At 46.6% G+C, this 27,119-nt stretch overlaps 1 protein-coding gene across 1 annotated transcript in view; it reads left to right on the forward strand.

Moving 5' to 3' along the window:
* The window catches only part of SLC11A1 (solute carrier family 11 member 1), a 209,686-nt gene that overhangs the window by 45,991 nt on the left and 136,576 nt on the right, over window positions 1–27,119 (forward strand). Inside the window, exons 2-4 of the mRNA XM_069616837.1 lie at window positions 6,837–6,955; window positions 10,704–10,826; window positions 16,049–16,168. Coding sequence (XP_069472938.1) covers window positions 6,837–6,955; window positions 10,704–10,826; window positions 16,049–16,168 — 362 coding nt within the window. The remainder of the gene's footprint in view (window positions 1–6,836; window positions 6,956–10,703; window positions 10,827–16,048; window positions 16,169–27,119) is intronic.

Below are 27,119 nucleotides of genomic sequence, written 5' to 3' on the forward strand. Positions count from 1 at the left end.
TATATTTAATTGAATTCTTTTCAAGCGAAGTTTTCAAACTACAGATCTCACCTGGCGCACCAAAGCCATTGAATATCCCAGGTCTTCTTTAATTTCCGCCTGTTGGGGCCACGCGGGTCACTTTGACCCTCACAAGCATCATATTGCTCATTATGGGTTATTGTTTCACAAAAACACGGTTCCTGTTTCATAAGTGATGAGTTCAACACACTTGTGTGGTTCAACACAACCTTTTCTCCAAATGCTGAAAAAAATTATATAAAGCCACACAGAGCCTTAAATGAAGTAGAAAAGGGACACTACCCAGAGGTAGAAGTGGACCAAAAAAAGTAGTGGAACTGTGGTCTCGGCAGGAGAGAGGGCAGGCGGGAGCATAGTGCAGCATGTGACCAGGTGGTGCAGCCGGGGCATTGCAATAGTCTAAGTGACTAGTAACTAAGACTCCTATTACAACTTTACACATGCACAGGGACATGCATGGACACATCCTGTGCATAGAATGGTGAATATGGTCCTAAAATGTACAGGAATGGTAAACAGATACAAACAAAAGTAGAGGAACGCCGCTCCCGAACGTTCCCGCTCACTTCGATCACTGACACTACCTGCCATTAAGGAGAGGTAGAAGTGAAGAGAAGATGACAAACGTATAGAATGACTTTGAAGCTGCTGTACCGCCACTCAAGGAAGTCAAGCCCGTGCACTCAGCAGAGTGGAGGAACAACTTAATTAGGAAAGGTCTGAAATAGAGACAAATAAATATGTACACCTCAAAAGGACCCTAAAGATCAAAACGTCTTTTGCCAAATGCGGCGCTTTTAGGTATCCGTGTCAATTTGCCTTTTAAATGCCCTTTTGCCCTTTCTTGCCCACAAGCCAACATCTCCTTAGGGACGAGACCCCTCACAGGGGTGATTCTCAAGACACACAGGCCACTCATCCTGGAAATTAGGCAAGAAGGATCAGAGGCGATGCTAGAGGGTGGGGGGCTGAGGGGGCTATAGCCCCGGGTCTTTTGGTTGTAGCCCCGGATAGAAGCTCAGGGGTTACAACAAAAAAGGCTAGCTAGACCCCAGTCCTGACAGTCTCAAAATTAGCATAGCCCTAGATCTTTTCCAGAGCTAGCAACACCCCTGAGAAGGATCACAACCCACCCCCGCCCATGCCTGTTTATCTGCCCTGGCCTTATCCTCTCTGGGGACATCCTGGGGAGATCCTCCAGCAGGGATGGAACCTCTGGAGTGAATGTCAAAGTTGGGCCACCATTGTGGGTGCAGAAGTGGCTTTTTCTATGTACCGTGTTCATGACTCGGAGCTAGAAACGCCAGGCCAGGGCCGTATGGAGCTAGGCACACCCTGGACAGCACTGGTGGGGGGCGGGGGGCATTCTTTCCTTTCCCACCAAGCCACGAGATTCATAGGCTAGCCTGTCGGGGGGCAGCTACCAACTCCAGCCCCGTTGTCTCTCTTGTAAGAAGCTGTCACCTCAAAGATATACATGGCCCTTTCCAGGGGGCAGTTTATTTAACACATCAACTCACTGTGGGTCCTTTTAAGATCCCCACAGTGCAAAAGGAAGGTGTATAATATGATATGATAGGTTATTTAATACCCAGAGGACCCGGGGATTGAAGCTGTGTTGCTTCGTGTCGTCTTGCTTCCAAGGCGAGCACGTGCCCCTGAGCTATCCTCCCAAGCCGTTTCCATTTTACTTTACTCCCCAGGGCCATTTACAGCTGCTTAGAGGTGCAAGGGGGACCCAACATTTCCGTCATGCCATCCTCCTCCACCTTCACTGGGTGCCTGGGGTTTTTCATGCAGCAGTAAAAAGAATTCAGTCTTAGGAGACCTGCCTGTTTTTAGAACATGCTCATTTGAGGCAGATTCCCTTGTAAATAATTTGCAGGCACCATTTACATGTTTTACAAGAAAAGCAACGATGAATAGAATGTGTGCCTGTTTCCCCACTTCACCCTTGCACTCCACTTTCTAAAAGTAGAAAATGCCACGCAGAGCACTGGAAAGTGTGTGCTAAGGTTGTCCGACCCCTGCATTCAATTGGCAATGTTTTCAAAATAACCCTCATTGTGTTAGTAGCCATTTTTTAAAAAGTATTTATTTATTTATAACGCGCCGAACAGCCCACGGGCATCAGGGCGCACATCAACACATAGGACAACAAAGAGGACAGGAGAGGCAGTGCTTAAAGTGGGCCGGGGCCTGCCGGGGCCGGGCCACGGCAGTCTCCAAAAAGTGGGACTGAGCCGGGGCCCCTGTCCAACCGCAACATTGGCGGAATGCATTATCCCGTTGCGGCCGCAGCCGCGACGGGAGATGCGCCTGCCATGAAGTCAGGCGAGCCGACAGAAGTGGCAGCCAGCCACAGCGACGCTGTGACTGGCTGCCACTTCTGTCAGTCATAGTAACTGCCTTTGGTGACCACCTCCCGCGAGGTCACCAGAGGCAGTTACTGTCCCTTTGTTTCCCCAGGTCGCCGAGGCGTCTTTAACCCTCGGCGAACCTGGGGATTCCTTGACGTTTAGAAAAGATGGCTTTGAAAGTACACATTTCAAGCCATCTTTTATAAAGCTTTGTCGACGGACAATTTTGTCCGTAGTCAAAGCTTTATAAAAGATGGCTTGAATTGTGTACTTTCAAAGCCATCTTTTATAAACCCGAAATCTTTAAAAAAAAAAGATGGCCTGAAAACTAGGCAAACCGTAGGTTATGCACACAAATATATATAAATGTTATATATTTGTGTGCGTACCTTACTATGGTTTGTGTACTTTGCAAGCCATCTTTTATGAACGTAGAAATATGTTACATATCTCTATGTTTAGAAAAGATGGCTTGCATAGTACACAAACCATAGTAAGGTACGCACACAAATATATAACATTTATATATATTTGTGTGTATACCCTACGATTTGCGTACTTTTTAGGCCAGGCCCCTCCCACAAGCCACGCCCCCAAATGAGGCCCCCCCCCTCGATTTCTTACCCCACTTAAAGCCCTGAGGAGAGGGCAAGAAAAGGGTGCGTGTGGCAATTATCTAAATAGTGCAGTCTTTGCGTTTTTTCCTGAAGCTTAGGAGATTCTCTTCCTGTCTCAGGTTTCCCGGAAGGGAGTTCCACAGCTGAGCTGCACAGACTGGGAATTAAGTAGATCTCACTGGGTCACCTTTAGCAGTTGCTCCAATATCAACATTGGCAATCATCTCTCACACATGTCATTCCATGGCCAGTCCCGTAGTGTTTACACCCATTGTTCCAAGCACAGACGGGAAGATATCCAGCTAGTGGCCAGTGGGCAGTTCTATGCTATCCACATAAGCACCCACGGGAAACTCCCACAGTGCTGGCTACACGCGTGTGTTCATAAACTATTGCCAATTACCATATAAGAGACGCTCACTGGGATGTAAAGCCACTTTCGTAGTTGTGGCTCCTGCTTTAAAGGTTTCCACTGAGTTTTGTAGTTAGGCACTCAGTGAAAGTAGGCCGTGTATTATTCTCATCTGCATCCCTGTGCATAGCCGCAAGTATTTGACCTCAGCTGTTCCCTGAACTCCACTGTGTACCACTGTATCGAACCCAACCCCCTGCTGAACCCAACTCCACCTAAACTCTAGCTCTAAGTTGGGCCCAACTACAATTGAATCGCCCTACGCTGCTCCAGCGGCTAATCATTTGGTTTGACCCTCTATCTTGCCTCTCACAGTGCAAAACCGCTGTAATATATTCTTCCTCCGTCCCAATATAGCCCGGTTCTGCAATTGGCTGCATTCGTGATGTCAGCTCTGATGTCCTGGGTGTTAGTCTTAGCAGTGCGCGGAGGTGGCGCGAGTTATGGTTGCTAATCTTACCATAACTGGCAAATTTCTGTGGGTTTTCGGTTTTACTTGTAACCATGACATCCAGTTAACAATGTTTTGTTCCCTGAATTGCATAGCTTTTTATTAGTGCAACTTAATCATTACGTCCCTTTAACAATGTTTTTTCACTGTATTTCACAGGTTTTTATTAGTGCAACCTTAATGTCCCTTTAACAAAGTTTCTTCTGTGAATTTCATACGTTTTTATGAGTGAAAATGTTTCATGATGTTACATCACTGGATTTAAGTTATTAATAATTCCTCTTTTAGCATATATGAAAGAACTGTAAACCTCCTTCAACAAACATATTTTTGCAGCGCATACTGATATGTGTCGTTATCAGCAGCTCATGCTGGGGATGCAAGTCATGGTTGAATTGCCTAGTGCATGAGGCTCAACCATGACCTCAGCCCCACCAAACCACCCCCATTATCCACTGCACCTGCCCTGCATTCTAGTTCAGTGTCCACTTTACCCTCATAATGGGACCAATGGTCAGTGCTCTTGGCTTGCAGCCATGGCCAGTTTCCACAATCCATGGGGCCTGGGCTTCGGCCATGCCTCATTCTCCAATAGGCAAATCAGAGTAGACATGTGTCCTTGGCGAGGGCCAGGCCCACTGCCCAGGCAGCAAAGTTATATCACTATTTTTTGTAATTACTTTTTGACACTTTCAAAAAAGTAAAACACAGTACAGATTTGCAAAAGCATGCTTTCAGGTCCTTGCAGATGCTACTCGTGCAAGTTTGCTGCAATCCCGTCCCGCACTTCGGGCTGCAGCCGCAAGCAGAATATTTATTTTTTCACATTTAAACCTAGTGCTTTGGCCATGCAGCATTCCCCAATAAGTAAATCAAGTAGGCATTCATCCTTGCCGAGTGCCAGGCCCACTGTCCATGCACCAAAGTTATATCACTATTTGTATTGTACTTACATTTGGACACTTTGGAAAAATAAAACACAAGACAGATTTGCAAAAGCATGCTTTCAGGTCCCTGCTGATGCTCCTCACGCAGGTTTGTTGTAATCCAGTGCAGCACTTCAAGCTGTAGCCACAAGCAGAATATTTGTTCCCATTCAAACCTAGGGCTTCGGCCATGCTGCATTCCCCAGCAGGCAAATCAGAGTACCCATTTGTCCTTGCTAAGGGCCAGGACCATTGCCCAGGCACCAAAGTTATATCACAATGCTTTGTACTTACATTTTGACACTTTAGAAATATAAAACAGGACAGATTTGCAAAAGCATGCTTTGACGTTGTTGCTGAGGCTCCTCGCAAATGTTTGCAGCAATCCTGTCCAGTACGTTTGGGCTGTAGCCATGAGCAGACTTTCATTTCCCATTCAGACCTATCCAGTTTTTGAAAAACTTTACCACAAAGTAGGTCCTTGGTGCCATGCCCACTTTAACCTCATTGCTGGTCCCTCGTGGTGATGGCCAGTAGCCAGATTGCCCATGGCCACACGCTATATACATCAGTCACCAAAGGTATATAACCATTTTTTGTACCTACATTATGACACTTTTCAAAAAATAAAACACAGACACATTTGCAAAACCATATTCTCAGGTCCTTGCCAACGCGTCTTGCACAAGTTTGCTGCAAATCCGTCCATGTTTCATTTTTTGAAAAGTGTCAAAATGTCTGTACTTAAAATAGTCATATAACAGCACCCACTTGCAAAATCCATTCAGGCTTTGCACAAACATTCAACGTTGGGTCTATAATCTTTCTGAAAACTTGTGTGCACTTCGCCAAACGGCAACAAAGTTATAAGCCATCTAAAAATGTTGAGATCCCCCCGCTGATATTTTCCCCCTCTTGACAAAATCCCACCAGACTTTGCAAAAACATTCAAATCTGGGTCTAAACTCTTTTTGCAAACCTTTGTGCAGTTCGTCAAATGGCACCAGATTTATAAGCCTTTCAAATATGTTGGGACTCCCCCTCTAATTTCGGTCTCTCTTGGCAAAACAGCACCAAACTTTACAGAACCATTCCAGGTCAGGTCTACAATGATATTGCAAAATTTCATTGAGTGGCGCCAAAGTTATAAGCCATCCAAAAACTGCTTTTCACCAACCCTTTATTTCAGAAATAGGCATGGATGCCCCCGAACATCCGAGATGCTCGCGAACATCACAGGACTGTCCCAGAACATCTGTAGTATTTGCGGACTTTGGAGATGGAAAAACACCCGGTTTTTGGCTTTTTATGGCTATATCCCATCCCATCCTCATCACTCCTCACCTCACCAGAGATTGTTTCATTAGTTCGACAAGTGCAATGTTGTGTTTCTAATTATGTTTTTACCGCAATGTCTGCGGACAACGGTGGCTGTCCATGAATCCAACATGGCAACCATTTCAAAATATCTGACGCAGCTCATGTTTTTTACCATCCAACCAGCGGGCGGGTCCGATTTCTGTGGACATCACGCCGGTCCTCACTGGTCCAGAGGGGTGTCCGCAGACCGGACCCAGATATCACTAATGTTTTTTAACATACTTTTTGGCAATTATTTTAAAAACTATTGAACGGATTTACAACAAATTTACAAAAACATGCTTTCGGGGCCATGCCGCAGCTCCTGGTGCAAATTTGGTGAAAATCCATCCAGCGGTTTGGGCTGTGGGCGTGAGCAACACATTATTTCCATTGCATCTATGAGAATATCCACATATTTTGGGATGCCCCCTATACCTTTGCCCCCCCTGGATGAACCCATACCAAACTTTGCAGAATCATTTCAAGAGGGACATATACTTCTTTCGCAAAGTTTGGTGAGGGTTCATCTAGGGAGGGTGAAGTTATAAGCCACCCCAAAAGGGCTCTTGCAGATGTTTCTCAAACTCTTACTAAGCAACCCATGCACATACAATTCTGAAGCAATGTCATTAATTCTACCAAACTTTCTTTTTTTAAATTATTTTTTGGGTTCCCTGGAATGTGAAGACCTTTTGAAGAAGAGGAATCCACGCTATGGCTCCATCAAACCTCCAGAGGAGGACGGTCATGCGGCCAGTGACCAGAACAACCTGGATCAAACCATCAGCATCCCAGATGCGGGGATGGTGAGTGACTTCCGAGATGCCTACAGCTCGGTCTGACATTTTCTTCAAGTGTATCAGGATAGGCATTTATAATTCATCTACCGCCTAAATATCTTGCACACCTTAATGCATTGCCATGTTAAGTAACACCCTAGTGCCACATTATACATACTTCACAAATGTTTCAATCAATATGTCAATATTTCTTTCACCATTTAATGGCATATATCTTATGTATATAATTCTCTAAGGAAATCTGTGCATTGGGGACTGGGCAGGAGAACCGTCCCATACCCACAGACATCCATACCCACAGGCATCCATACTCACATACATCCATACCCTGAGACCCAGCCCCTCCTCAGCAAATTCATTGTGAGTTTCTCCCATACCCAGCAAGGCGCACTCAAAGAAAGGAAGGAGGGCCCTCAGACCACAATGGAGTCACTGTTGTCACAGCAATTTTATCCTCGCACTGTAATCCTGACTCTGTTATAAGTATATATGGTTCTTAGCTACAAACTCTTTAATGTGGGGTGAGTGTTGTGGAAAATGTAATGCACACCAAGCCCTTGTGCTTTATGCACTTAGTGATTCAAGCATAAAACCCTTTATCACAGACATATCTATCAAACATAACGATCTGTATTAGTTCCCATTCCCAAAATGGCCTTTGATTTTATGCAAAGCAGCCAAGAGCCTTCCTGGTGCTACTTATTTGTTCCAATCCCCTTTCTTATAGGGGTAGCTTGAAAGAATACATTGGGAGTGTACCAGACTGTGCATCTTGGAATTATCACCTTCTATCAGAAAAGAATGTATGTGGTTATTTTAGGTTTTGATATTGTGCTCAGTAAGAAAAGTTTGACATTCTTATTATGACTCCAATATATACTGAAAGTGATCACTAGAAATGAACATTGCACAATTTTAAAAAGAGAAAAGGGCCAGTTTACAGTGTTAGGGCCTCATTACACGGTAGGCGGTAAGGGCACCGGTACCGGTAAACCCTTACCGCCTTACTACGAGGTCCCTTTGCGGGACCCGACCTTAACGGCTGGTTTTACCAGCCGTTAAGGAACGGGCCTTCAAAGGGACCTTGGTGCTAATTACGGTACCGCAATTTGCGGTACCACAATTAGCGTCTTCCCCATTCCCATTGAGCCCTGGTGAATGGTGAATTACCGCCCCCGCTCACCTTGGAGTAGGGCGGTAATTCCGCCATCCACCAAGGCCGACACGGTTAAATACCGGCAGCAACCATGGCGCTAATAGCGCCATGGTTACCGGCTACCATGTAATGAGGCCCTTGGTATAAATAAATATGTTCCTTTTTAATAGCTTCTTTTTCTGAGAATGCACACTATTTTTTCAAAATGTCCTTTCTTGTTGGAAAGAGTCACACTCAGATTAAAATCAATGATCTGTTACTTCTGTGATTCAGGGAGCACCCGGGTCCTTTTATCCCTTACTAGGTCTTTCATAACCTCAAGACTCCCCCGCAGAGTCAATCACCATGCCATCATTACCGCCGCGTGGGCAATGTGCACTCAGCGTGATGGCAACATTCCTGAAGAACACACACAATGACAATATTTGCCTCCCAGGATCAGGCTGGTCATCACCTTGAGGATGTCTCTGTCACTGCTACTCTCATTCTACTTTTAACCATACAAATACCTCCGCACTCAGATCCACCCCTACAAGATATATGTTTTTTTCTCTGGTTGAACTGCTGTCAGCAACAGCTGGCGTCGCTCTAGCAAATGGGCACCTTACAGCGTGACTCTCGCCACCGGAACAGATAGAAAAAGCAAGCGAGACAGGGCAGACACATAGAGTGAGACAGTGAGAGAGAGAAACAGAGAGAGAAACAGAGTCCTAAGATAGAGAGAGCGAGCGAGTGTGCGCGTGCGAGCAAGAGGTTGTTCTAATCGGCAATAGCAGTTTTTGCCACAGTAGAATTCATCGAAGGAGAATTCATCGAAGGAGAATTCATCGCAATTATTTCATCGGATTCTGCCCAAAATATATGTGGGGGTGGGTGTAGGCAAATACAAAATGTAAGAGGGTTAAGGGGGAGGGGTGCGGGAGTCTCCCCCGGATATAATTGGGCAAAATCCATCGATAAAAAAAAAGAAATTCAATGAATTCTATTCGATAAAATCAGATAGCACCATGTAAATTAGCAGATGATAGACCAGGTACAGCTAGCTCAAATTAATACCATTAGTAATACCTCATTATTATCCCATCTCAATAAACTAAAGTCACAAATCTAATGGTGTTTCAGTTTTTAAAATAAAGTTTATTTGGGGGATTTAGGTAACACAGAATGAAGGACAAGAAGTACACACACGGTAAATTGCATGCTGATAAGTGTATTGCATAGAATGACTAGTGAGCCATTACTATTGAGCATTTTCCAAATCCTATCAAGAAATCTATAACTAAGGCAATATAAATACACAAAAAGGAGATCATTTTCTATAAATTAGTAATTTGGCAGCAGGGAGCCGTTACGTATGCACAGCAACGTAAGCAGCTCCCAGCTGTCAAACGTTTGTCAGTTGCACTGGGGGGTGCAAGTGCAAAGGGAAAGTGAGTAAACCCTGCCTGGCATGCTGATATGATAGGCAGTGTTTGCTTTTCATTATGAGTGCTGCTTGCCATGTGCTCATGGTAAGCAGTTTCACAAATACAAATAAACTCTGCCTGACATGCATGTATGTCGGGCAGGGTTTAATTGTAATTGTGAGTGCTGCTTGCCAATTTTCACATGGCAGGAAGCAGAGGCGTTGCTAGGTGATGGCTGAGGGGGCTATAGCCCCAGGTCTTTTGGTTGTAGCCCTGGATATAAGCTCAGGGGTAACAACCAAAAGGCTAGTTAGCCCCGAGTCCGAACAGTTCTGACATTAGAATAGCCCCAGATCTTTTCCAGACCTAGCAACAGTCCTGTCAGGAAGTGTGTACAATGGGTCCCTGTGGGGTCTGTCTGCTTTATGCTGGTGCATAACTGGCGGACCACATAGGGATCTCCAGCATTTGCACTGGCATGTAAATCCATTGTTTTGGTGGAGCGGAAAGTATCAGCGGAAATGCAAGTTGTGTTTTGCCCCTCCTCTCTGCTATAGAAATGCTTGAAAATGAGCTGTGGGATGAATGCAAGGCGTTAAGCGCTTACTCAAGGCTTTTACGCCCTGCATTCGTGTTATTGCTCGCATGAACATGAGCCCCAAAGAAGTCCCACTTTTGCCCGTCTTCAGAAACATGACTATGTGCAGGATCGCAACAGCTTTTCCCCACCCCACTGGCCTTACCCTCCGCATGAAGGGTCTTATTTTAGTTTGTTTTGTAGCACTGAGTACCATTTCCTGCTGCAGTCGAGCAGAATTCTCGATAACGGCCACTAGGGCGGAGACATTACTCAACAGGACAAAGTCTGGATGTGGATTCAGCTGGATCCTGAGGGGATATCGATTATATATTATATAATTCACATCTCAGTGATAGTTTAGTAACATTTCAACACTGTGTTCTACTTTTAATCACCTCACCTCATAACCTTCTCAACATAATCCTAATAACCTCTTGAAAGCATAACATTAAATGTGAAACTAAGTGTCATATTGTAATTCTTAAGTCCTATTATTAACACCATGACTATCTTCTCAGCCACCTCTTCATAACAGCTCAATAGCATTCTATTACAAATGACCTCTGCACTCCTGGTACCTAATACTGCTGTGTTTCCCTCCTCTACACCCAGCCTGGCTTTAGCTTCTGGAAGCTCTGGGCCTTCACCGGTCCTGGCTTCCTCATGAGTATCGCTTACCTGGATCCAGGCAACGTGGAGTCCGACCTGCAGAGTGGGGCCGTTGCCGGCTTTAAGGTAAGCTGGTGTTCCTGCATTGCACCGATACGCAGGGTCCTGCACTGCTCTGGTGCACCCTAGGTGGCTCCTGCGCTGCACTGAGACTTACCAGGAGGGCACTGCACTGGCACACACAATGGATGGATCCTGCAATGAGTACTGTATGATGAGTGCATTTAGGCTTTATGAAGAGCTGCACAAGGCTTCTTGTTTTAGTGTTGCAGTACAGCTAGGAGGGAGATGACGTGTGTGGTGTGAAGGGACACACCACTTGAATGTGGTGTTTGGTTATTTAACCACCCATTGACTGCCCATAGGCCTTGCTAATCCCTTTGGCCAGCCCCATCGACTACCTGTCCCTCCAAAACACATCTTCCTGCGATCTCTTTGAGATAGATTTATCACGCAGTAATGTTATGTTATGTTATTTTGCATTCGTATAGCGCCTTATGTACCATTGGTATGATCTCAAGGAGCTGGTAGGTTGAACGCACTAGGGAACCGCAGTTCAAGTCAGTTGAGAGAGTCGTAAAGTGATTGGGCGCACTAGGTATGTGTGCAGCCGGTGTGGTTGTTGCATGATAGCTGCTTCGTAGCGGTAGGTGTGGTGCTGAGGAGATCAGTTGAATGTGTTCAGTCTGGAGGGTGGACATCCAGACTGAGTTCTGGCTGCGTTAGGCCTGAGGAGACGCCTACGCTAGCCGGTGTGTGCTAGCTGGCTGTGTTTTATTAGGATGATGGGTGGTTTGATGGGCCATGTTAGTATGAGAACAGCTTTGCCGAATGTGTCATAGTACTGCTGTGTTCTAGTTGAATGGTGGTGTATAGGAGAGAGTAAGCGTAGTAGTGTGATATTGTGGTAATCAGTAAAGTGTATGCAATCAGGCACAATCTACCTACTATATTTAACTTTTAACAGTGACGAATTTAGTGTACATTCAATGTTGTTGGTGATACTATCTTAATTCAACTCTAATACAGTGACTCTAATAGGGGATGCTTCTAGTTTGAACTTTAACACAGTGACGCTATTGGCGCACACTCAATGATGTTGGGAATACCGTCTAGGTTCAACATTAACACAGAGATGCTACAAGGGTGCGCTTTCTAAGTTCAGCTTTAACACAGAGACGCTAATAGGGCACACTTTCAAACGTTGGCCTGCCAATGTTGTTTCTACACAGCCTGCTGAATGTTAATGGATTAACGGCAGTTGTAAAAGCACTAATGGTGTAATAAAAATGTCTTAACCAAGTGTACCTTCCACTGCTCGATTTATAGCTTTTCCTTGCACTGAAGCCTGTTAAAAACAGGCATGGACAGAGCCACTAGGTTTGGTTTTTTTTGTTTAGATATTAAATATGCATTTGTCGAGCTCTGCTACCATATGCCTGGATAGTCACACCATTCCCCAGAGGTTGCCATTTTATGGCCAGGAAGTACCATTATGGCAGTGCCTGGCAAACGCCCATTGCATGCCTACACAAAAGCCACAACTGTTGGCTTTGCCAATGCTTGTTTTAAGGGTCGATTGAGTCTGGGTTTTATGAAGAGCTGATTGAGTCTAAGCTTCATCAAGATATAAGTGGTGATAAGCTTTCACAAGAGTTAATTAAATGAGCTTCATCAAGTTGTGGGTCAGGATGGGCTGAGTGGGATTGGGCTCAGTGGGATTGGGCCTTTTGCACATGGATTGGCAAGGATTGAGTCGTATCCCGTTGTTTCCACGAAGTAAATTACTTCAATGTAATTTACTTTGTGGAAATGACTTCGAAAATACCACAAATTGTATATGTATTTGTGGGATAAGGGGTAAAAGGAAAAGGGTGTGTGGAGGGGTTTGGGAAGAGGGTGTTGCGTGGTAGTGAAGGGGAACGAGGGCATGAAGGGATCCCCCCACCCCCTCCAAAACAAATTGAAGTCTGTTTTCAAAGTAATTTCAACGAAGTAAAGTACATCCAAGTGATCTAGGTTGTTGAAATGACATGGAACCGGATTGAGGTCATACACTCTCAGACCGTCCGTCCAGAGAGGTTATATTTCCTGTCGTGACATGGACCTTTTATGCAATATCCTGTAATATGGAATAGGGGGCCACTTCTTTTAACGCAATCTTCCGTGGTGCCTTCCGCGGGCTGCTCGCATGGCATCCTTTCCTGGAATGTCACCAAGGCCAGAGGTCATCTGATCTCATTTCTTGTGAAGCCACTGTAGCCCTGCTGTTTTCGGGCACACCAGAATACACTTGCCCTGAGGTCTCAGCAGTGAGGGGGTGCTGCTGTGCCAGTGCCGCCGGGAGATTTAAGTATGCAGGGCTGTGCCACTAGGCTGTGCAACAATGGCAGGACAAGGCACAGGCTCGTGTGATTCCTCCATCTGTGGAGTAAGATACAGGCCAGTGGGAGTTGCAGTGGCCATGATGTGACATATGTATAGTGGCTTACACCTACAACGATCAGATGTTCGCATACATGGCATAGCAGGAATATGCCAGCAGTACTTGGCTATTAACGCTGGAAACATGAATTAGAATGCGAGCAACTTTTAATAGCATTCCTTCAGGGAGGGAACTCTGCCCTGACCCCTGGACCTGACAGTGAAGGTAGCCCACGTTTTCCTTGATGCTGAGATGCCCCACTTCCTTGCCCGAGGTGCTGAAGCAAACTGGGTCTGACTTCTGCAGCACTGGCAGTGCTCCCTCTGTGGTAGACAGTTCGGATAAACAGTGTGATATTGGGCAAACTGGCTCTTCAAAATACAGTACTGCCCGGCAGTGATAGGACTAAGGGATTTAGGTATGTTGGGTGCCCTTTAACCGTATTTATGCACAATACACTCACCCTGCGTGCAAGTCTCTTGACGAATGCAGATTCGGATGACCAGTGCGGGATGGCTTTGCTTAACCGAATACCTACAGTGTGCTTTGCAGCAGGAAGCTACCTTGGGTATGCTCTCCACTGCATTCCTCCCTCTAGAAATAGACTGGCCAGGGGTGACTGCCCAGTGCTGCCTGACAATAAATAACTGTCCCCAAGAAACATCGCCACGCAGGGCAGTATTGTTCCGTTTTGCTGGAGTTGCAACAAGTAACAGTTCTCAGGCAACACTGCCATGCAGGGCAGTATTGTTCCTTTTCTCTGGGGTTGCAACAAGCAACTGTCCTCGGGAACTGCCACCATTCAGGACAGTATTGTTCCTTTTTGCTGGAGTTGCGATAGGTAACAGTCCCCAGGAAACACTGCCATGCAGGGCAGTATTGTTCCTTTTCTCTGGGGTTGCAACAAGCAACTGTCCTCGGGAACTGCCACCATTCAGGACAGTATTGTTCCTTTTTGCTGGAGTTGCGATAGGTAACAGTCCCCAGGAAACACTGCCATGCAGGGCAGTATTGTTCCTTTTCACTGAAGTTGCGATAGGTAACAGTCCCCAGGAAACACTGCCACGCAGGGCAGTATTGTTCCATTTCTATTGAGTTGCAATAAGAAAAAGTCATCAGGAAAATACTAACACGCAGGGCAGTATTGTTCCTTTTCTCTGAAGTTGCAATAGGTAACAGTCCTCAGGAAACACTACAATGCAAGGCAGTATTGTTCCTTTTCTCTGAAGTTGCAATAGGTAACAGTCCCCAGGAAACACTGCAATGCAAGGCAGTATTGTTCCTTTTCACTGAAGTTGCGATAGGTAACAGTCCCCAGGAAACACTGCCATGCAGGGCAGTATTGTTCCATTTCTATTGAGTTGCAATAAGAAAAAGTCATCAGAAAAATACTAACACGCAGGGCAGTATTGTTCCTTTTCTCTGAAGTTGCAATAGGTAACAGTCCCCAAGAAACACTGCAATGCAAGGCAGTATTGGTCCTTTTCTCTGAAGTTGCAATAGGTAACAGTCCCCAGGAAACACTGCAATACCAGGCCGTATTGTTCCTTTTCTCTGAAGTTGCAATAAGTAACAGTCCCCAGGAAACACTGCAATACCAGGCAGTATTGTTCCTTTTCTCTGAGGTTGCAATAAGTAACAGTCCCCAGGAAACACTGCAATACCAGGCAGTATTGTTCCTTTTCTCTGAGGTTGCAATAAGTAACAGTCCCCAGGAAACACTGCAATACCAGGCAGTATTGTTCCTTTTCTCTGAGGTTGCAATAAGTAACAGTCCCCAGGAAACACTGCAATACCAGGCAGTATTGTTCCAGTCCCCAGGAAACACTGCAATACCAGGCAGTATTGTTCCTTTTCTCTGAGGTTGCAATAAGTAACAGTCCCCAGGAAACACTGCAATACCAGGCAGTATTGTTCCAGTCCCCAGGAAACACTGCAATACCAGGCAGTATTGTTCCTTTTCTCTGAGGTTGCAATAAGTAACAGTCCCCAGGAAACACTGCAATACCAGGCAGTATTGTTCCTTTTCTCTGAGGTTGCAATAAGTAACAGTCCCCAGGAAACACTGCAATACCAGGCAGTATTGTTCCTTTTCTCTGAGGTTGCAATAAGTAACAGTCCCCAGGAAACACTGCAATACCAGGCAGTATTGTTCCTTTTCTCTGAGGTTGCAATAAGTAACAGTCCCCAGGAAACACTGCAATACCAGGCAGTATTGTTCCTTTTCTCTGAGGTTGCAATAAGTAACAGTCCCCAGGAAACACTGCAATACCAGGCAGTATTGTTCCAGTCCCCAGGAAACACTGCAATACCAGGCAGTATTGTTCCTTTTCTCTGAGGTTGCAATAAGTAACAGTCCCCAGGAAACACTGCAATACCAGGCAGTATTATTCCAGTCCCCAGGAAACACTGCAATACCAGGCAGTATTGTTCCTTTTCTCTGGAGTTGCAATAAGTAACGTTCCCCAGGAACCATGCAGCATTTCTCCTCTTCTCCGGAGTTGCAATAACTCCAAACTTGGCCTGCCACCATACAGGAAATAGTGCACGTGGGATCCTTTGTTTAGTGTACATCCTCTGAAAATCTGACATTTCTGCATGTGACTGTGAAAGCTGCAGCATGACTAGTGCATGAAACCTACAACATACCACCTCTAGTCCATTGTGGCATAATGTTGGCTGTAAGCCACACCAGAGATTGGCATAGTCACATGTCCCCTGTGATCGGATTGCAGCCTGAGAGGGAACCGGAAGGTGTTGTGCTATTGTTTTCTGTGGGCAGTGAGTGGTGCAGCGGGGTGGAGGGGTGCCAGCCAAGCTTCTTCCTGGGTGCTTGACATGTCTTCTTCTGCCACTTCCTCAGCTCGTGTGGGTGCTGCTCTGGTCTACAATCTTGGGACTGCTCTGCCAGCGGCTGGCGGTGCGCCTCGGTGTCGTAACTGGAAAAGACTTGGGCCAGACCTGCTACACCTACTACCCAAAGGTAAGCAAGGGAACAGTATGCCAGCCTTGCCTTGGTATATCTCTTTGGCATGTGATGATTATCCTGCAAAGCAGGAACACTTCAGCCTGATGAACCGCAAGAAAACCGAATGATGCCAAAGGCACAAGTGTGTTAAGTGCAAGGCAGAGGTGCATGTGTTAAGTGCAAGGTAGAGGTGCATGTGTTAAGTGCAAGGTAGAGGTGCATGTGCTAAATGCAAGGTAGAGGTGCATCTGTTAAGTGCAAAGTAGAGGTGCATGTGTTAAGTGCAAGGTAGAGGTGCATCTGTTAAGTGCAAGGTAGAGGTGCATCTGTTAAGTGCAAGGTAGAGGTGCATGTGTTAAGTGCAAGGTAGAGGTGCATCTGTTAAGTGCAAAGTAGAGGTGCATGTGTTAAGTGCAAGGTAGAGGTGCATCTGTTAAGTGCAAGGTAGAGGTGCATCTGTTAAGTGCAAGGTAGAGGTGCATGTGTTAAGTGCAAGGTAGAGGTGCATGTGCTAAGTGCAAGGTAGAGGTGCATCTGTTAAGTGCAAAGTAGAGGTGCATGTGTTAAGTGCAAGGTAGAGGTGCATGTGTTAAGTGCAAGGTAGAGGTGCATCTGTTATGTGCAAGGTAGAGGTGCATACTTAGTTTCCAGACCACAGGAATAGCTCTACGCAATGTCGCACAGGTGACTCAGACCAGCAATGAGGCCAAGACCCAGATAGTTATGCTTCTAGTGCTCTCTTTATTTAGGTTCTACAAATTATGTGTCAGGAGGGTAATATCAAGGTTAAGGTGAAAGTTCAAATGTAACTCTTGGACGGGCATTATAACCTGTGGATTTTGGGATAGCAGATGAAAGTACAGTTCCAAGCCAAAACAAAGATCCTAGGCTGCCTTTGGGTGGGAGTAGGAAACTTGGGTAACTTGGGTATTGGGACAATGACAAAGTTAAGTCCCAAATCAAGACAAAGTTCCTGGGCAAAACAAAGTTCCTGTCGCAAGCAAGTTTCAAGTCTGGAAGTAGGCGTCCTCCAGCCTGTCACCCCAAAGACCCCAAATGTCTCTTGGTGTGGGCTTATGGGTTCACAAACGCTGCTTCATTTAACTCACATTACAGATTTACATAGGGTACCGTACCAAAAAGCCTTGTTTGTCTCATAGATTGTGTCCTTCTTTTCAACAGCGGAGCATTCTTTGTCCTGAATCTAGGGGCCTCCACTCGTATGACCTTAAGGGGTTTACCAAACTCCTATCTTCAACCCTGACCAAGGTCCTCTCTCTCTCTCTCTCACTGGGAAATGACAAGCCCACTGGCTGCCTGTCCGCGAACGTGTCTTCTTTAAAACACTTGCCCTTACCCATAAGTGCAACCATCACATAGCCCCTTCCTACCTATCTCAAAGAGTAAACATACCCCTCTCCTCCAGACCTACAAGAACACCCTACGCTAACATGATGCTTGTACCCAAAGTGAAGCGCGTCAGAGGGGGTGGCATAATCTTCCCTTTCATCGCTGCTAGGTCCCGCTCGCCCTCAGATCTGAACCCTCACACCTTCAATTTCACAAGGCTATCAAAACTAGGCTATTTTCCTAAACCCCATCTAAACCAACAGCGTCTCCATGCTAGGCCGTGATGTGCTTTCATGTATTAACAGCTAAATGTTCTGTGCTATGCCACGATATGCTATACACCCTGTAACCGTACGTATAGCCATATTGCCTTCCACATAACAGATCATGTACTTATGTATGCACACCGACCTGCAACTGTAACTAAACCAATTCCATGTAACAGCGCCACGATGCCTGTGGGCTGTTTGTGCACTTTATAAATGCAAACAAATAAATAAATAATCTCTCTCTTTGATGTACCACCAACCTCTCATGCCTCCTTATGCCCCTAGGTCCTGCCTGGGGCTACACTGGCACACCAAAGCCTTCCTGTGCGGGCTAGCTCTGCCCTTTGATCGTTTTCTGGACGGTCCCTCCTAGCAACCTGCTGACCTTCTCCTTAAGCTTCATTATAAGCACGTGGACATTAGAAGACTTTGCCAACAATACCTCGCTATCCTCCTACACAAGATGTTCACACATGTGTTTCTGGCCCCTCGTCTCCACAAAATGTCCCTCTGGCACCCCCTGGCCATTCTCCTCTTTTCCCTTTCTCCCTTCAGGTCTCTCATCGCCCTCCTCTTCCTGTCTGTCGTTGCTGTCCTCCTCCCATCAATCTCACAGGTACTCAAGATCCTCCCAAATGGCCTCTCTGGTCTCTTCCCTTGGCTAGTCCCACGACTCAATATACTTTAGACGGTTACATGTCTTTATACCGAAGTAATTTATAAAGAATGCACATATATCGAATATTCTATATTGAAAAATGTTATAGTGGATGCAATTTTTTTGTTTTTGGGGGGTTCCCTCCAAATCCCTATTTCCCTCCCCTAAAAACCCATCCCAACTGTTTCCCAAAAATATGTAACACTTTACCCCCCCAAATGCATTCACTATAACATTTTTCAATATAAAATATTCGATATATGTTCATTCTATATAAAAGATTCCATATAAACACTGTATACCCTTTAGACCAGGTTCCTCCTCTCAATGCTCTGTCTCCTACACCAAACTCTCTAAACCAATCTCCTCCACAAGATGCTCCCCACCCATCCCTCCACCCCAGACTTCCTTGCCAGATGTGTTCCCTCCTCCAATCACTTTCACGCCTTCCTCGTCTCTTCTTCTACTCTTCTACATCTCCTTCCTTCTCCATCTCGCCAACCTTTGGTCTCTCAATTTTTCTCTGGTTGACAACCACCACCAAAACTCAGATCTGCAGCGCCAATAATCTATACACTGAATTAATGATGTTGTGGTCTTTTAAAAGAAGTAATACCCTCCCCTGGGTGGGTGTCTGTTGAATGCTCGGTACCTATGTTCTTAAATTACTCAGGCTTGCTGATTGGTTGCTGGAAATGATCTTGGCTGAAGACACTGAGTGGTTGGGAGCCCTGGGCAAACTTATAAAAGGACTTTCTGCCATCTTGCAATTCACAAGTGGACCTTGGGGATAGCTAGTCTCCAGCCCATTTGCCTTTATAATGGCCAAGCCTTTCAGCGTGCCTTCCGTTGTGTGTGAGGTTTGTGATGTGTAAACATGAGAGGAGCAGTGGCGTAACACAAAATGTGGGAGCCCCTCTGCGAGCCATGCTGAGGGCCCCCCCCCATCTCAGCAACAAATCACGGTTGTGCCACACTCTGGGCTGGCCTAGATTATCACGCTTGCACAATACGCATGAACGTGCTGCTGAAGGGTATGCCGCACACTGTACTAGGAGAAAGATAAAAATATGTGTTTTAATGCAACATACAGCACACTTTCTGAGAATAATTGGCCAAAAAGCCAGAGTGTTTGCAATTGTTTTGTAGGGTAACACCAATCCAATAGATGCAAGTCACCAACAGTGCACAGGAACATTAATTCTTTGCTATTAAAAATGCCATGCCACATTGAAAACATGTCCCACTGGCTGCACACTGTAGACCAGTGTAGACGCGGTATGAAATTACAGTAAAGCATGCCAGGCCACATGTATACAGACCTAGACTGGATGCACAAAAATGGCAGTCGAAGCAATAACACTCATCAAGAAGAGAGCACACATTGAAGCCCGGGTCTCTGCTGCCTCTAACAACACGGCCAAACTCTTTAAAATCTTCATGGAACTGGTCAATCCTGTTGCGATCTCCACCTCTCCTGTTCCCTCCCAGGCCCTCTGTATGGCTCTGGCCTCTCACATCTCAGCTAAAACTAAGGATATCCTGTCCACTATCTCCTCTTCCTCTCCCTCTTCCTCTCTCGGCCCCCCTTTGGCCATCTCTACCTCTCCTCCTCCTTTCTCCTCTTTCTCTCTGACAACATCTGAGTAGGTTTCTAGACAAGTCCGATCCCTGAAAGTGTCGTCCAAACAGGTGCTCCCCTGCTCCTCCAGAACCATCAAGGGCCATATTGACACCCTCGCGGCACCTTGGCCAATTTCTGTAATCACTCTTTCACCACTGTAACGTTCCCCTCTCCCCTTAAGCACTCCCTTGTGCACCCACTCCTCAAGAAGCAGTCTGCCAATCCTACCTGTCTTGCAAACTATCGCCCAATCTCCATCACACCTTTCCTAGGAAAACTCTTGGAAAAAAGCTGGCCATCTCCCAGCTTACTCTTCACGTTGAATCTGTTGGTTGTCTCCATGACCATAAGTCTATCTCCAGAGCTGCCAGAGGCACGGAAACATCTCTCCTGAATACCTGTGATGATCTGCTCTCTATCCTTGATTCCAGCATTCCGTCTGTCCTAATCCCCTGTGATCTTTCCTCGACTTTCGACACAGTCAACCACGCCATCCTGATCAATCGACTACGTGAGAACCTAGGCATCACGGATCAGGCTCTGGAGTTGCTGACCTCCTTCCTCTTGGACTGCCCCTCCCAGGTCCAACTTGGTCCCTTTTTTTTCCATCACCTCTCTCTCTCTTCCTGTGGCATTCCCCAGGGCTCCATCCTCTCACCCTGGTTTTTCAACCTCTAGTTGGCCCCTTTGGCCCACCTGATCTCTACCTTCTCCTCTAACTTTCAGTGTTATGCGAATGGCACTTAGCTTTCCTTCAGGCTCCTCTCATCTCTTGCTCATTCCTGATTGTCTATCCGTGATTCAGGATTGGTGGACCTCCAACGATATCGACCTTAGTGCCATTCTCATTGGGACCCCTGCCCCTGCTTTCCCTCTCTCACTCTGGCCACCCACCTTGGGCCCTCTTCCTTCGCCTTCCTGCGAGGCAAAAAACCTTTTGTGTCATCTTCGACTCTACTCTCTCTTTCTCTCCTCGCATCTCGGACGTCGCCAAGAGGTCCCACTACCTACCAGCTGCTCCTCCTCAAAGGGACTCTTCCCTTTCTCACTTTCCCCCAGAAGCTCACTGTCTCCAGAGCCCTGTTTCTCTCTAGGCTGGACTACTGCAACAGCCTCTTTCTCAAGCTGCCTTCCTCTACTCTCCGCCCTCTGCAACTTATCCAGAACAGGACAGCGAGACTTGTCCTTGGCCACAAGCCCAGGGATCATATCTCTACAGCCCTGAAATCTCTCCACTGGCTCTTGGTGGTTGCAAGAATAAAGTTCAAGGCCCTTTTCATTGTCCACAAGGCTTTCTGGGGTCAGGCCCACACTACAACCAACACTCTCTTCCAAAATACCTTTTTCTCTAGCCCTTCCACCGGCTACCTCCAACTCTCTAAGGGCTAGATGCTTCTTCAGGCAGAGAGTGGGGGTGGTAGATCTCTCTCCTCTGCAGAGGCCTCCCTCTGGAATGGCCTCCCTGCCCCTCTCAAACTTTAGTGGACCACCTGATGTTCCGGAAGCAGCTCAAAACTTTCCTCTTCTCCTATGCTTTTGCTCTCTCCCTCCCCTGCTGACCTACCTGACCTACCTGTCTGCTGTACCAACTGGTTGCTTGGCTACCCTCAGAGTCTCACTGAGTCCAGGCTCTTTCTTGATCAGTCACCCTTGCACTGCCGATGGCCTACCATGCACATAGGGACTGTAACTGTAACCCTACAGTCCCGTGTTCTCCTTGCACTACCCAGAGCTGCACTGTCCTGGCTGCACTTACTCAGAGCATTACAACCCTGTTTTCCCCGCCCTTCTTCCTTGCACTCCCCCCTCCCTTTCCCCTTGCATTTCTCATTTTCCCACTTGCACAATTTAAATGACACAAGGCCTAATAAGATCATTTGTCTTATCACTCCCTCTATCTTCACGCCATTGCTTGTCGCGCCAAGAATCACTTGTGGACAGGCGTGTTATAATAGACTTCTATCATATCATTTTATCACAGATGCTCAAAAAAATATACAATGCTGCAGTAAGAAATGGCAAGACTGGCAGCACCCAAATGCCAATCTAGCCAGGTAATTATACTTAGCAGGACTGCTTTATAAGAAATGTGCAGTTAAAAAAAAGTCATACCAAATTGAGGAATAACTAGACTGACTGCACCAAAATGCCCCTCTAGCCACTAATACCACATATCATGTCTGCTTAGCCTGGACATGGACAACCATCATGATTTATCGCACAATCCCACCTCCCACACATGCCCTCTCCCTCCCATGCCCTACCCCAACCTCCAAAATCAGCTCATTGGACCAGAATTACCTTAACGTCCCTCCTCCTTGTCCTAGAGCTTACGTTTGAGGCTCCTGGCCTCATAGGTAAGTACTGGGATGAGAAAGAGTGGGATTAGGAGTAATGAAGATACAGGTAGCTAAGTCAGGCATTGCCTCCATGTACCTCTACCTCATCCCAGTGCTTGTGTATGAGGCACGTACTGCCTCATACACAATTACAGGGACAAGGAAGAATAGGGCTAGGAGTAATGACGATTACCAATAAGTAATTAAGGCATTAAACACAAGTAGGGTCTTAACAATATTCAGTTGACTGGGCTGCAGCACTCGCCCCCAGTAATTTTGGGCTATGTTGACTCAACCTGGCTGACCTTCAGAGCAGTTGCCGGACAGAACAGGACACCGATGTTAAACGGCACCTGGGTTAACAGGGGCCAAGCAGTTACTAACATAAAGCATTTCACTGTTAGTACCTGCATTCAAATGCCAAATCATTTAGGCAATTGATATTGTGATGTGTGTTTAGCACTTTCATGGCAGGGAAGTGACTGGAAGTGTAGAAAGGGAACAGGAGACCGTTCATTCTCACAACAGTTCATAAGTGGGTGCTTTCACACTTAAAGGAGAGAGTTAACTGCTTGTAACATTGAAGCTGCACTAGAATAGTCTCATTAAAATGTGTAAAGAAGTTGGATGCCCCCACACAAAAAAGTTTGCCTCCCCCACCACCCGTGAAGTTAGCACCTCCCCCAGCCTTTGAAGCATCAGCCCCCTGAAATGTAGGTTTTGTTGCGCCACTGAGCATAAGCACAAACACCATTCACCATATACACGCATGCACACCAGCCATCCTTACATTTAAGTGTGCACTCTTTCACCATGCAGGCACCCCCAGGCAGCCACCCATACATTTAAGTGTGCACCCTTTCACTGTACACGCACACACGCACACCCAGTCACCCATACATTTGTGTGCACCCTTTCACCATACACATACACGTCATGGGGTTGAGGGGAGCCCTATCACTTCAAAAAGAAATTGGGCCTCAGTATAAGTTTGCCGGTCTGGTAACAACGGTACCGGTAAGCTTGCCGGTAATGTTCTTACCAGACCAGCAAACTATGAGTTGTGCCAGCGGGTGCCTTACCGCCCGCCAGGTCTGACCTGGCGGGCGTTCCGGCACCCGTGAGCAGAGCATGTCGGGTGCACCGACACCATTATGAATGCTGGTGCTGGTGCATCCGATCTCCTCATTCCCATTGAACCCTATGGGGATCAAATGGGAATGGGGAGCATTTTTTTCCACCGCCCGCAAATGGGCAATTACCAGGTCCGGCGGGGCCGTAATGACCCGGTAATTGCCCATTCGCGTATGCTGGAAAAAAGCGCAAGTTTGGCGGCAGCCTGGCGGTTTTACCAGCAAGGCTACAGCCAAACTTGTAATGAGGCTGATTGTTTCTTTTTGAAGTCACTCTGACTTCATAAAGACATTATTTCTGTTACAGAAATAATTTCTTTATGAAGGCAAAGTGATTTAAAAAAGAAATAAAAAAAAAATATTTTGAAAAAAATATTTTCTTTCATTTTTTTTCAAGTGGGGGCCCCCATCCAGGACATGTGCTTGCGGGGCCCCCCGCACCGCAGGGGCTGCGGGTGCCCCTGTTACGCCAGTGGTCCCCCCAACATTTGTGGCATGCCTTTTTGTCCCCCCCATCTTTTGGTGGGAGGGCTGGGGGGCCGCATTGTGGATGCTGCATTCTTTGATCATGTAATAGAACAGCTCGAGCATGGGTGAGGTGCCCAGCCAGGCTCACGCTGTCTCATTACATAATGCTGAGCTCAGCTCAGCTGCGTGCATGTTTGTTGGAGGCAGGGTCGGATTGGCCCCTCGGCCTTCGTCCCATGGCCGGGCCGAAATTGTCCAGTGGCCGGGCCGAAATCGTCCCTGGGGAGTGGGGGCCAGTTTCTGACCATGCCGGTGCCAGATTGAGAGAAAAAAAAAGTTTTTTGTTTAAAAATATATTTTTTTTCTTTCCAAAAAGCCTTTCCTCCTTATTAGGTCGATAAATAAGTACCAACACAGGTAGAGTGATATTGTATGCATATGTGTTCCATAAAAAAAGAGCTTAAGCGTAAGTGCTATATAATAACATATTATCATTTGGCCTTGGAAGTCTGCTTGGATTCACAGTAATTTAGTGTACTTTGAAACAATGCTATTTGATGCCACTTCCTGTTTTGTCAAGGGGTGAAAGGTTGTGTTGCATCGCTTCCCGGGTTGTCACTTTGGGGTGGGGTCAATTGACATCACTTCTGGTGATGTCATCAGAGGTCAAGGGTCGTGAGGCAAGGGGTGGGCCACTTTTTTGACGCGAGGGGTGGGCCACTTTTTTTTGGGTGACCGGCCATATTTCTTGTCCCAGTCCGACCCTGGTTGGAGGGCTGAGATGCGGGCTGACCCTAGTGGAGAGGCACATTTAGACATTCACATTTGGGGTCACTGGCAAATCCATCATTGCAAGAGTGAGTGGTGAGGTGAGCCACGAAATGCAGTGCATGTAATAGTTTCACTCACACCCCCAAACCGCCCATCCCTGCCCCAATCTACTTTTTTGGTAACATTAGTGGCAGATGGCATTTTTACACATAAAAGAAAAACTGGATCGTTGCAGATAAAGGGAACACATCTATCAGAGCTCTGTCCGGCCCTCTGGGGCAAAATACATGGAAACCTCCTAATTTTCATATGGATTGCACCAACAGAAGTGACTTCACAAAAACAACATTCTACGGAGCATCATTCATCTTTGATACCTGGAGGCACTATGGAAGTGACTTTAGAATAAGTAACCATAAGTAAGCCAAGTGGCAAATAACTTTGTGGTGCAAAATACATACATTGCACTATTGTTATATATGGAGCAACTCTATAATCATTAGGCTTTTCTATTATAATAGCATGATATATTGACATAAGCTTTGAAGTGAATCAGAATCACGTACAGAGCTTCAGGTAAGATACAATGGGCTTCATTACGAGGAATGCGGTAGTGGGATAACGGGGCCGGTAGAGCTGCCGGCCCCGTTAACCCCCTACGCCCCATTACGAGGTCTCCTCGAAGGACCCGCTAAACCAGGCGTCCTTAGCGGGTCCCGCAAGCGGACCAGGATGCTAGCAACGGGCCCGTCATTAACGGGCCCGTTGTTAGCATCATCCCCATTCCCATTGAGCCCTATGGGAGCTCAATGGGAATGGGGATGTACTGGGGTCGGCTTCCCTGAATGGGGCAATACCGGGCCCTCCAAGGTTGGAATGGCCCAGTAATTCCCCATTCAGGGAACCCGGACCCGGTACCTGGAATGGAGGTAGCCATGTCGGTAAGAACGGCATGGCTACCTCCATTCTCGTAATGAGGCCCAATGTGATTAAATGAATTGCCCAGGATCACACTCTTTGGTTAAATGGTGAAACTGGGATATGGACAATTTAAGCAACTGTGCTCATCTTCACAGGCTTAGTTGATGTAGATATTTAATAAGATTTTGCTTTACATTTCATGTGCTTAAATAATTATTTCTGGCATTGCCTCGGAAGCAAACCACATTACATAATAAGCTAGCATTTCATAGTAAACTAACTGTACACTGTGATGTTGGAAATGCATCGGAGGGACAGGGCCTCCGTATCCTTATCATTTACTGCTTTTTATCGTGTGTTCTGTCGTGTTTTCTGCACAGGAGTTCATGTGGGGCTCCTGGTGGTGCAGCTTTCTCCTTTGGTTTTGGTGAACAGACCCATGGGATACCCTTATGGCACCCATGGGTAGGGGTACAACCCTGTGCCCTAGTGTATGTTTTTGGGCACCTGTGTGTGGCCCACAGAGCAGGGTACGGGCTGGTGGCAGCTCTGTGCTGAATTGACTGGTGCCCTGAGCATCCTCCATTTTGGGATGCCCAGGCCCTGTCATTGGAATCGGTAGATTCCTGATGGAGACAAAATGGCCCCTGTGGCCTCTTGGCTCCCATCGCCTGTTACCTTGATCTTCCCGAAGTCCCGGGAAGGCCTGACGCTGGCCTCCCCCCTGACTGGCTGTTGGGTGGAAGTTCCATATATGGTAGTATGGGGAAGTGCTGACCAGACTGGCTGGAGCCTTCTCAATGACCGTATGTTGTGGGCACACCTGTGGGTGGGACCTGGGTGAATGGAGTGTGTGACGAATATGCATTCTATGTTGTGGGTGTCTAGCATCTGGTGTTTGACACAATCACTGAGAAACCGGTATGAATGCAGTGTGAAGTGTTGAATGGCTGGGTACTTGTCCCAATACACATAACTTGTTGTGAGTGTCTGGAGAGAAGTGAATGGCCTGAATGCACCGTGTGCCTGATTGGCTGCTTGCCTGAATGCCCTTAGTCATGATTGGATGCTTGAGTATGACCCAGCGGAATAAAAGGGAGATCAACAGTATATCTGGGGACCTCTCACTGCTAGGAATCATGTTCAGAAGCTGAAGTCCACTACAAAGAGTAACTGTAGTAACTGAAAATTGACCTTGAAGCCCTGCTGGACGAGAAGAATTGCTGTTGCTCTCCTTGATAATCTGAAAGCTGCTGTGCCTCCAAGGACTGACCCAGAGAGGACCTGGTAAGGCGCCCTCTCCCCAAGCTACGAGGGACCATCGTGCACCAGCCGATCTTTGCCAAAGCTCCCTGGTAGACAGGCCTTCAACCGGCTGCCTACCCGAGACGGGGACTGCTGCGGAATCCCAAGGAGAAGCGCCTGGACTGTTA

Source organism: Ambystoma mexicanum, chromosome 9 (genome assembly GCF_040938575.1).
Source record: "Ambystoma mexicanum isolate Mex_15411 chromosome 9, UKY_AmexF1_1, whole genome shotgun sequence".
Taxonomy (NCBI): domain Eukaryota; kingdom Metazoa; phylum Chordata; class Amphibia; order Caudata; family Ambystomatidae; genus Ambystoma; species Ambystoma mexicanum.